Raw genomic sequence first — 12,399 nt, 5'->3', positions numbered from 1 at the left:
TCCCTGGATGACAACTCCCAATGGTTTCATATGGATGTTGAAAGGCATAAGAGACAGAATAGACCCCTTGAGGACCCCATGGCCTAAATGCCCTGCAGGCAAGAACAGAACCATTGTAATACAATGGCTCCAACTCCCACCCTCCTGAGTTGTTCCAGAAACCTTGATCAATGGTGTCAAAAACCACTAAGAGATTAAAGAGATAAAGGAGAATCAACAGGATCACACTCTGTCCCTCTCGCATAGATTGGTCAAGGTGACAGAGTCTTGTGCATTCATTTGTCCACAGCTGGGGAAGACAAGAAGTGACTGGCAAGCTGGCTTTGGGGGAAGCTGGTCTGCCACGACTGATTTGTTTTTTTCCATTGAGGAGTTCCAGGATTTCCCAGAAGAGAGTTTGAAAACCCTGTTATGGGAGGATATTTTTCCATGATAGAAAACAAGAGATCTGTGCAGGCCCATCATACCCATAGAGGCTGGTGGCACGGGGTGCCAGGGCGCCAAGTTCTGGAGGGCGCCAGGTGAGTGTCCTGGGAACACCGAACGAGCGCACTGAGTGAGAAAGGGGGTGTGTGCTGCTCCTGCTGAGTGTCGGCTCGGTGTTTTCCCTTTAGCCTGCAGGTGCCAAATTCTGTGGGGCGCCAGAAGGCTAAAAGGGAAAAAAAACGAGCCGACGCTCGGCGCAGGCCCGCTCACTTGGTGTGCTGTCTGCCGTGGCCAGCTGCTGCCTGCCTCCTCCAGCCCTAAAAAAGGTCAACAACTCTGGGCTGGGAAAGGGGGGGCACCGGAGGGATCTTTGCACCATGGCGCTGGATATGCTTAAGACGACCCTGGCTCTGTGATCTCTCTTCCTCTAAGCTGACACCCACACCATACATTTAAAGCACTCCTGTGCCACTTGAACAGTCATAGGTAAAGGTAAAGGGACCCCTGACCATTAGGTCCGGTCGTGGCCGACTCTGGGGTTGCAGCGCTCATCTCACTTTGCTGGCCGAGGGAACCGGTGTACAGCTTCCGGGTCATGTGGCCAGCATGACTAAGCCGCTTCTGGCAAACCAGAGGAGCGCACAGAAATGCCGTTTACCTTCCCGTCAGAGTGGTACCTATTTATCTACTTGCACTTTGATGTGCTTTCGAACTGCTAGGTGGGCAGGAGCAGGGACCGAGCAACGGGAGCTCACCCTGTCGCGGGGATTCAAACCGCCGACCTTCTGATCGGCGAGTCCAAGGCTCTGTGGTTTAACCCACAGCGCCACCCGCATCCCTTTAGCAGTCATAGCTTCTCCCAAAGAATCCTGGGAACTGTAGTTTGTTAAAAGCATAGGTACAATTCCCAGCACCCTTAACAAACCACCTTCCCCAGGATTCTCTGGGAGAAGCTATGACTGTTAAAGCAGAATAAGGGGGGGGGGGTTAATGTATGGTGCAGATGTAACCTAACTTGCCAGATAGACTTATTTTGAAGCTACTGCCCTTGAGGCATTATTGTCTCGTAAAGTGTAAAAAGTGCTGAAACTTTGCGGATGCAAATTAGCCAGTGGCAAGCCTTTCCTGCCCCAAGGTCTTAAAACTGCACGTGAAAGTCATGTTCGCTCGTGTGATGTGATGTCATTTTCGTAGTGTAACAATGTACTAGCTTGGAAGGCTAAAGCTTGGGAAGACAACATGTGACCGAAATCTAGTTCAGATGTTCACTAATTGCAAAGTATGGATCACTGGAGGAAGCACCAGACAATGCAAACCAAAATAAGAGTGTTCTTTTTCGGCTCTTAATTAAAACAGTTGTATGAAAATAAATACTGTCCTTGTGTGGTGGTGCAGTTTCCTCTGCCTTGCCACTAAGCCATATGTAACAATTCACTTTTGAAGCAGGATGTCTGCAGACAATGGAACTGCTCAAAATCGGTTCTGTCCTCTCACAGAACCAGGCCACCAAGCGAAGAATGAGGTGGCTAAAGAGCACGACTCTTTATTTACACGTGATCAAAACCAAATGCTGTTAGCCCATGACTTGTTACTTTACAATAACCACAGCCGCTTGCCTCATTGAAAGAAGTTAGCAACAAAGACAGCAATAAATAATCAGTTTAGCACTGAAGCTTTTATCTTTTGTGAAGTCCTTTGTATGTTGATCAACAAATTGATCCATAAGCAATGACTGAACGCTTGTTGCTCTGCAGGGAGTTCACAAATCAAACGCAAATGCATGGGAACATGATTATGTCACCATCAGAAGGTAGGCATTGTGAGATGGCAGCAACATGCAACCCATTAATGTTGTGATGCATGATTTTTAACTGATACAGTCCTACCTCGGGTTACAGACACTTTGGGTTGCGCGATTTCAGGATGCGCACAGGGCCGAACCTGGAAGCACCAGAATGGGTTACTTCTGGGTTTTGGCGCTTGCGCATGCGCAGAAGCGCTAAATCACAATTTGCACATGCGCAGAAGCACCAAATCACGACCCGCACTTGTGCAGACGTGGCGCTGCGGGTTGTGAACATGATTCCCGCACGGATCACGTTCGCAACCTGAGCGTCCACTGTATTTTCTTTCCAGTAAGATCTGGTCTCTCTCAGGCTTAAGAACAGATATGGTGGTTGTGTTATCATTGATATGATGCGGCAGATCAAACTGACCAGTCAGCATTCATTGAGAAATGCTTTTTCCCTATTCATGTCAAGCGAGCTCTCAGTCTCAGAAGAAACTTGTAAGCTACTCGTGAGCAGGAATAAAAGAAAAGATTAGCCAAACAGCTATTTCATTTTTAATATTTATCAACTCACAGCTAGCATGTTGGATCAGAATAAGAGTTCAGTAGGTCAGTATCTTCACTGAGAAAATAATGTGCCAAAGCTGTTTCTCAAAAGTTTTCTTCTGAAAAAGAGGCTTCCTTTTACCTGCCTCATTCCTCAGGGAGCTTTAGAATTTCTTAATAATTTCAGTGAGTGTGGTGTTTCCTGATCTTAAGTCTCAGGGGAGGAATGTCTCCCCCTGGGCTTTAATTGAAGGGTGGGACACTGGGGAGGCTGACCAATGACAGCCTGGCCGCACTCACTGATTTTGTTGTTTTAAGAAGGTGCTCCCTTTTACCTAAAAAATAAAAGAAAAAATCCACACTGGTTTCTTTATAAGTAAAAAGATTACTCTTTCCACAAATGAACTTCGGCTAGGAGCAGAATAGGCAGCCTCCCTGGGTTACCCTGCTTAGAAAGAGTCCAGCAATGACATCCTGGGGTTTTCAGGGCAGGTGCTTGGGAAGACTGAAGAAGGCAGATCACGGGAGAGATGACTTGTAGAATGAAAGAAAGGACACCCACAAGAACCTTAGCTCATCTCAGAAGTAAGTGCGACAAAAATCTTGCATCTCACCCATGAGAATTTTTACTTAATTTTTCTTTCCCCTTTGAAAATTTTGGAATGCAATTTCTTTTCTCATTAATGGATGCAGAATATTCATGAAAAGATGCAGAAGGCATTTTCCAGCAGAACGCTAGTCTGAGACTTTGGCCAGCCAAATGGCTCAAGGAAATTCAAAAAGCAAGACAAGCCAGCAATATGTGGAGCCGACAATTTCTTCCCAAGATCTGGTGGTCAGCATGTTATATTCTCTGTGACTACAGAATTGCATTTTGGATATCATACGGAGCTAGAAATCACCACTGAAAATTGTCTCGGTTTATTTATTTTAAAAGCCAAAGGATGAATTTAACATTGCACTATTATGGAACAAAGGAACCAACTCCCATCTCCCCCCCCCCCTTGGTGTGCCATTCTGGGATTCTCCTGACACCCCTGGGCAAGCTTTGTGGGGCCTGAGCAAAGGAGCGGGGAAAGCCTTGTTGTGCTCCTGCTGGTGCAACTGGCCCCAAGTATGAAAGTGGCATTATACAAGATGTATAATATTTCAGTTTTACAGAGTGAAAGATCAGTCTAACAGTTAATGAATTGCCCTCTGGCCCTCAATTGATTTATGACCGGGTAGGGATTTTAATCCAGGTCTCCCAGATAAAAGTCAAATACTATACCCACTGGAGCACTCAGCAGGATATATTTCCTAAAGTGTCCATCCTTGACACTTTAAACTCAACTCTACTAACATTTTCTGCTTTGTAGATTAATAATGGTTTCTGTATCACTCTTTGCACAAGCCACATGGCAGTTTAGAACAAAATTAAGTAAGATAAAAATAATCAGTAAGGTCCATAAAATGACACAGCCTCTAAAAATAACAGCACAACTACTGGCTTCAGTAGCAGCAACAAGATGGCAGACTGAAGCCAAAGTTATTAAAACAACAAATCACTTACCCTGTAGTAATCTGTGCTATACACGTCTCTTGACATTCCAAAATCTCCTATCTTCACCAGTAAGTTTTCACCAACCAGGCAATTCCGAGTGGCAAGGTCACGATGCACAAAATGCTGTGATGCCAAGTAAACCATGCCAGCTGCAATCTGCTGGGCAATATGTAACATCTGTGACTGGGTTAGCTCAGTTAGATGACTCCCTTCAGCCATCAGAGCTGCATCAGGTCCATGTGCCCTGTATGGAACACAGGAGAGTGTAAGCAGATCCATTTATTCATTTCCTTTAGGTTTAAAACATGCACATACACAATGGAAGAACCATATGGGAGGTGACGATCCATGAGCCCCAATCTCTTTAATGACCATCTGTTTTGAAGAGCAGGCAAAGTGCTTATTGAGTTTATATCTCCTATAACAACATTCCTTTTCCAGGTTAAGAATCTCAGTTGTATGATGCATGAAAACATCAAGGCCTGGATTAACAGATCTCGGGATCATCCACAGTTACATGTCTAGGCACAGGTCTTGGCTTTCCAGGTTCCTGTCCAAGCCCCGCTGGGACTTTCCCTGCAAAAACCCACTCTTTACCGCTAAACTGGAGCAAACAGCAATCTGTGAAAAGCCTGAATTGCTGTTTGCTCCGATTCAGCAGTAAAGAGCAGGTTTTCCTGGGGAAAGAGGCAGGGCAAGAAAACACCAAAGCACTTGGACATGGCTGGGAAAGTGTGAACACATGCCTAGAAAGTGAGGGGCAAAGGGTGAGTGTGGATGAGCCCTTGTCTCTACAAATGAAAAGGTACTTGCTGGTCTCTGCCAAGACTTAGAAGAACACATAGAAACCCTACATATTCTGCCTTGGGCTCCATGGAGGAAAGCCAAATGTAATATGAAACTATTTTACTCAATGCTCAGTAGTACCCTCCGAAGCTCTATAGCAGGTGATGCCATTTAAGCTCTGGAAATGGACTCTTAATAACCAAATAAAAATAAAGAAGAAGGGTGTTGCTCAAGTTATTAACAGACAAAACATTAATATACGTGAACTGTCTTGTTTTGCTCATTACACATCCCTCTGCCAGCTATAGCACAGCGGGCATAGATTACAGCATACATTCCAATACAAAGAAAACAAATTGGTGGGGTGCATTGTTTCATTAGTCCCAGAGAGAGACTTTGAAACACAAGCATCCTTTCTGGTAAAATAGTCTGCTGCTCATAATCAGGGCATAATCCTCACTACAAACTGTGGAACAATCTCTGTGAGAACATCAGTAGCAGAATGGTTTTACACCAGTGACAACGCAAATGGCGCTAGGCGAGTGTTCCTGCTGGCTCTGAGCTATCGTCTTGCAGAATAGTTATTGCACTGGTGACTGGGAGGGATGGGCTGCATAACTTTGCTCCTCTTCTGTCCCACTGATTCATAAGACCCAAGACAAAAGTTACAAAGAAAGATTGGGATGGAATGTGTCAGGAACTCATCCTACACTCGAGTAGGACCCTGGCAGAGACACATGCCCGACTGGCATGTTCTCTCCCTCCTGGTCGATTGTTCAGGAGCTTCAAAAGCTTTCTTCAGCCCGAACATCACAGCGACTGATGCCAACAGACACCGGAACACTTAGCGATCCACAGAGTCTTTGCAGCTTGCATAACAGACCTCAGCAACTCAGCATTTTGGCTAATCTACTTTATTTACCTATAAACATACACGGAGCACCGCAACATGGCTCCCTCTCTCTCTAGCATCAGACAGCAAAGAGAAAAAAGAACAAAGGACAATAGTCCCACTTCACGAAACACAGTAACACAAACATCCTGTCTCCATCACTTCCCACTCTGTGGAGTCAAAACATACACCGTCATGTGATAGACGAAAAAATCCCATGACGGCAATCATGGAGCAGGAATTCTAACAGAATGTACCCATCCTAGTCCCTTCTCACTTTGGACTTGTGCAATCTGACATGAAGGCAAATGTCAGCCTTCAGCCCTTAGAACACAGAATACATACGTGAGGATATATATCTGAAGGGAGAGTTTAACAATATGTCATAAATGCTCAAAACAGAGAGCAAAAAATACAGATGTAGTGACTGGAATGAAGTCTTCCAATTATGCGAAGTTGCATACATCCACGTCTGTTTTTTGTGTCTGTAGAACGACATGGGTTTTTAAACAAACACATGAATAAACAAATAAGGAACTGGAGTAGAAGAGGATGAAAAAGAGTGGAAAATAAAAAGAAGGATGATAAAGGCCAAAGCAGAAACCCAAATGGTGGGACACGATGACTTGTACTGTCAAAATCCCGCCTTTTTTTTTACTGTATCATTTTGTTTGCTGAGCTGTAGAGCAGATTGCTTTATTCATGTTTAAAAGCTTTCTTCCACAATCATTGGAGACATTTTGAAAATAAAATAAAAGCTGAGTTTGAAAATGAGCAAGGAGATTTTGAGGGAAGCAACAGCAAAATCCTTGTTGCAGGTGGTAGAAGCACAAGGCTGGCTTGCCATGGGCTTGATGAGACCAGCGCATGCTTTCAAGTGGCCCTCACATGAGAATATGAAGGTTGTGTCACTGGGCACTCAGATCCTAAAGAGATGAACAGCTGCACTGTTTTTCACAGACTGGAATGTTGCAAATTAACCACAGCAGCATTTCATGTGAGAAAACTCACACAGGCCTTACGATTGCACCGCAGATCTGATATAGGTCCCTTTTTAATTCCTAACTCCCATATTAAGTGCATACAGTTGTATGTGCATGGTGGCTGAAATGTAGGGCTGCCACCCATCCCTAGAAAAACGTGATTGTTCTTTTTTTAAGTGTCCCCTGTCCTTTGTTGTTTAGTCGTTTAGTCGTGTCCGCCTCTTCATGACCCCATGGACCAGAGCACGCCAGGCACTCCTGTCTTCCACTGCCTCCCACAGTTTGGTCAGATTCATGTTAGTAGCTTCGAGAACACTGTCCAACCATCTCGTCCTCTGTCGTCCCCTTCTCCTTGTGCCCTCCATCTTTCCCAACATCAGGGTCTTTTCCAGGGAGTCTTCTCTTCTCATGAGGTGGCCAAAGTAAAGGAGCCTCAGCTTCAGGACCTGTCCTTCCAGTGAGCACCCAGGGCTGATTTCTTTAAACAGGACACCTTTTTTCATGTATTCAACTCCTCCTCCTCCTCCTCAAAACTGTGTGGGCAGCTTTTAATATTGGCAGAAAAACAAACTGTGAAGCAGCACTCCTTCTGCAGTCACGGCACATATCGTACATAGTTAGTCTTTGTTAATAATATTTGACTATCATCCATTAGAATTATTTCCATCTAAATTTGATTTTTAAAAATAAAAATAAAAATGACTGGCTCTTCTTTTTCATTTTTGTCCAATTTATATCTGTAACAGACACACAGCTGTGTGTGGCTGCCACATTTCATTTTGTTGTTTAGGCTTCCTCAGCCTAAATGGTACCCACAGGAAGGCTTCCTGACCTTCAGATCCTGGCCTGCAATTTGGCCCTGTACTGCAGGAAACCAGCACTGTGAAGGACGTAGAGAGTTTACTTTTTCCTGGTGGCCATGGGGGGCGCTGCAGGGTAAGAAATAAATGTTCCTTTGCCTCATGATCAGCAAGCAGCCTTTATTAAGCTGCGTCAAATGGCAGAAGAAAGCCAGACTTAAGCGCAAGTTCAAGAGCAATTCAGCATTCTAAACTTGAGAAATAACTAACAACTGAAGGCAGAGAGAAAAGAGTGCAAAAGAAAGACCATGTGTTGCTGTGGTATAATCCCAAATCAAAACTCAAGAGAGAAATGTAAATGAATAAGTGCTTCAAATGCTATTAAACGGGTGCCATTATTATGAATTTTTAATGTTTGCATTCAATTGTGGGAAGCTGCCTTGCGCGGCTCATCCAGGCCACATCAGCTGGCACTATCGGTCTATTAATAGCATGGATCTCTCTTCCCACCCTCTCCGACAGCACTGCACATTTGTTTGGGAGTAAAGCCTACAGTGGGATTTACTTCCAAGTAAACATGTGTCAGGCCAGGCTGCCAGCAAGGTATTCTCCCTGTGGAAATGGCACATGCCTTTTTGGGATGAAATGGCTGCGCTGTTAAACAGAGGCTGCCTGTATCCCAGTGACCGCAATTTAGGCAGCCTTCCTCTCTCCAATGCAAAGCAGTATGGGAATGCTAATGGTATCTCACATCAAGAACTCTGTTAGCTAAAGAAGGATCTGCTGTGAAACACATCATTCCTTCAAGGCACATTCATAGCACCTTCTTGCCCTCTAAGCAGTCTGGGCACTGCAGTTTGTTGAGGGCTGCTGGGAATTGTAGCTCTCTAAGTGGTAAACTACAGGGATCCCAAATGCTTTGAGGGAAACTATGTGCTTCAAATATGCTTTAAAGGTATAAGCATCCATTAGATGCCAGTTGTGTATACACAATGGACTTATGAAGGGGAAGAAACAGGATCACAGCAGCAAGTTCTGCTACTCAACCTATGTACATTCACTAAACTATGCAGTCCCTTCGTGTGGTACAAACAGTACACGCACAGACTTAGATGTCATCTGGGAATCTGATTTGTGTTGACGTAATCGCAGGTCACATGAACACAAGGCCTGCTCTAACTTTCTGGGGACGCTTGGATGGCAAGATATCAACAAGGCCTTATCTCTTCTCTTTCCTCCTTAAACATCGCTTCTTCCTCTATCATACTAATAAAGTGTCAAGCTAGGAGGATGGGTTAGATCCACTGGATGCCTTTAAGAAATGTTACTTGTGTGCAGAAACATGCACTAAAGTTTCAGCCTCCTAAATTTTTCTATGGTGGTTGACTGCATCTTGACGCTAATGCATTTATATATGTAAGTACAAGAACAAAAGGCAGACAACCACCTTCACAGATAACGAAGGTTGACAGGGAAGCTGAAATTAAATGGACAAAACTAAGGGCTCGTCCACATTGCCACTTGCCCCACAACTTGCCCCCAGGAAAACCTGCTGTTTATCGCTGAATCAGAGCAAATGTCAATCATGTTTTCTCCGGATTGACATTTTCTCTGTTTTAATGCTAAAGAGAGTGATTTATGGGGGAAGGTTGTGTGGCAAAGGCAAAACTGCTTGGACTCACACTTTCTAGGAACAAGTCAAGTGGAAGTGGGGACAATCCCTAATTTAGGCTGCAATTTTAACTCCACTTACCCAGGAAATAAGCCTGATGAAATTCAACAGGGCTTACTTCTGAGTAGGCATGGGTAAGACTGCACCATTAGAATATTAGCTAGTGAAAATGATTTCTCTGTTCAAAATGGTATCTTGAGGAATGTTTACTGTTGATGTGTGGTCTTTAGGTAATATGACTGCCAAAATACCCTTCCTAACAGAAGACCTAATTCCAAAATAAAGTTTGACATCCAAAAGGCATCTCCAGGAGCCCAATAACTGTGCCAGATTATGTGGTCCATGCAATACACTCATAGATGATCCCATAAGCTCAGGCTGGATAGTTTTGGAACACAGGATTGGAGGACAGAGCCAGATTTTGAGAATGTGCCCCGTTTTTAAATGTTTTCATATGGCTCAATTCCTATGATCTCTCACAGCACTTGACATCTACTTTCCTAAAGTCGACTGGATAGTTTCAGCACCAGTTTTTTTTTTATATACAGTGGTGCCTCGCAAGACGAAAAGAATCCGTTCCGCGAGTCTCTTCGTCTAGCGGTCTTTTCGTCTTGCGAAGCAAGCCCGTTGACAGCTTAGCGGATTAGCGCTATTAGCGGTTTAGTGGCTTTTAGCGGTTTTTATCGGCTTAGCGGATAAGCGGCTTTGCGGCTTAGAAAAAGGGGGGGAAGGGAAAAAAACCCGCAGGAACTCGCAAGACATTTTCGTCTTGCAAAGCAAGCCCATAGGAAATTCGTTTTGCGAAGCACCTCCAAAACGGAAAACCCTTTTGTCTAGCGGGTTTTCCGTCTTGCGAGGCATTCGTCTTGCGGGGCACCACTGTATAGGATTGGAAGCTAAGGGTTGTATGTGACTAAGTCTTACTCAGCGTAGACCCACTGAAATAGTAACTTAAGCCATGAATTTTGGTGGCACATAATAAACAAAACCGAAACCCATCAACATGCAAGTTATGAAATATCTGGGCTATATTCTCATTATTGGCCAACACTGTTGGATACCTGATGAACTCTAGTCTACAAAAACTTGTGTTGTAATGCATGTATTAGTCTTTAAGGTGCTATAATGTTGTTGTTGTTGTTTGCTGCAACAGACTAGCCCAACATTATTTCTCTAAAAACTATTTCCACTATTGTACATAATTAGCAGATGTTTCTTTATGAATTTACCTGAGGAACTTGTTAAGATCTCCATGCTTCATGTATTCAAAGACCATGATGAGAGGATCGCCTTCCACACATACGCCGTAAAACTTCACAATGTGTTCATGCTGTAAGTTAGTTAATAGTTCTGCCTCCCGGTGGAAGTCTTTGCGGGCATTATCGCTAGCATCTTTTAGCGCCTGTGAGGAAAGAGTCAAGCAAAGTTAAGAGAAATACATGACACACTTTTCAGAAACTTGGCAACTCCTTTTTTTGTTTTGGGAGGAATCATGCCGTCAAGAGTGTTGTGTGTCGCACTATTTCCTTCTGCAATTTCTTATGCCATAGGTCACCCGGGAGCCTAAGTCACCAGGTACTTACATGGTGGCAAGTTGTCTTTCAAGTTCTCTTCTTGGGTGATACATATTTTTTCCATTTTTACTTACTGTTACATTCAACAATATGGTGACCTTTCCTCCTCAGAAACATTGCACCCAAGTATCAAGCCTCTTGGCACAGTCTGTGTTGCCAAATGGAACTATTTTGTAAGGAACAGCTATGTCAAAGCTATGTACCAGATATAGCTGTATTCACACTGTAAAAAATCCCCAATGGTCTGAAAATCTCTCGCAGAACTGAAAATGAAATTACCAACTTGGAAGGAAAAAATGAAGAGTGTATGTGTGCGTGTGTGTAAGCGTGCATGTGTGTAAGCAAGAGAGAAAGAGGGAACATGCTATAAACCCTCAAATTCAAACACATTCAAATATGGGGTTTACTGCATGAGTTTTACAGATACTAGCACTTCTGTCCCAATTTTCAATGTTCCCTATCTGTGGCTTTTTGCTTGATATACCACCACGTCATGTTAAATTTCGTTTGCACTAGTGGGTGTGGTGTGACACAACAACAATTGTCACTGGATATGTCACTACTCCCCCTCCCTTTCCAGGCTTGGGTGGATTCCCTGCACTGTATGCCAAACTGCCATGCAGAATTTCATTATGTGAATAAAACCCTTCTGATATTATGGGTTTCCAGGGTTGCAAAAGGATTTTTTCTGGAAACAACAGAGAAATGAGCATAAAACTCTGACTAGATTTGGCTAGTCATCCAAGATGGGGATTTTACTTTGTGTGAAAGATCACATGAAAGGCAAAAAAAATCAGGCGAGGAAACACCAGGAAGATGGAATGAAGTGCTGTCTGAATGCAGCCTTAGTTGGGGAAGGTGGAATGGTGAACTCATGTTTTTCATCTCTGAGGAGTAGCAGCTGTTTTCCGTGATGGAGCTGTTGCCGTGGTAACTGTACACTGTCCGTCAAAACAGCCAAATGCACACTGTCTCCAAGCCCAGATAGATTGTTGATGCTTGAGAATTATTGCTGCTAGAACATCTTTGTGTCCCCAATCTAGTCCTTTCAGAACAAGCAGAAACTCCCTTAATCAAAATTCTGCTTGTCTCTCTCTCCCACCCCAACTGCAGTCCTTTTTGGTAATTCAGTTCAGGGAAAATGAATGCGCAGGGTGGGAGCATCTCAGCGGCAGGGCCTACCTCTCATCTATATGTGCTCATTAGAAAACCCAAAGAGGGCATCACTGACTACTATTCATGATGGCTCTGGTCAGAGGCACTAATACTTCTGAATACCAGTTGCTGGAAAGCACAGGAGGGGAGATGGTGTTTGGCTTAGGTCCTGCTTCCAGATGACCCACAAGTCTCTGGTTGGCCACTGTGAGAACAGGATGCTAGACTAGATG

The 12,399-nt window shown here is 44.0% G+C and overlaps 1 protein-coding gene across 1 annotated transcript in view; it reads right to left on the bottom strand.

Moving 5' to 3' along the window:
- The window catches only part of NTRK2 (neurotrophic receptor tyrosine kinase 2), a 178,013-nt gene that overhangs the window by 21,160 nt on the left and 144,454 nt on the right, over positions 1 to 12,399 (bottom strand). The window contains exons 16-17 of the mRNA XM_081880995.1: positions 10,667 to 10,839; positions 4,314 to 4,548 (exon numbers count right to left, since the gene is read on the bottom strand). Coding sequence (XP_081737121.1) covers positions 4,314 to 4,548; positions 10,667 to 10,839 — 408 coding nt within the window. The remainder of the gene's footprint in view (positions 1 to 4,313; positions 4,549 to 10,666; positions 10,840 to 12,399) is intronic.

Source organism: Podarcis erhardii (genome assembly GCF_964252035.2).
Source record: "Podarcis erhardii genome assembly, chromosome: 11".
NCBI lineage: Eukaryota > Metazoa > Chordata > Lepidosauria > Squamata > Lacertidae > Podarcis > Podarcis erhardii.
This window is presented reverse-complemented; position numbering and strand designations above follow the sequence as displayed.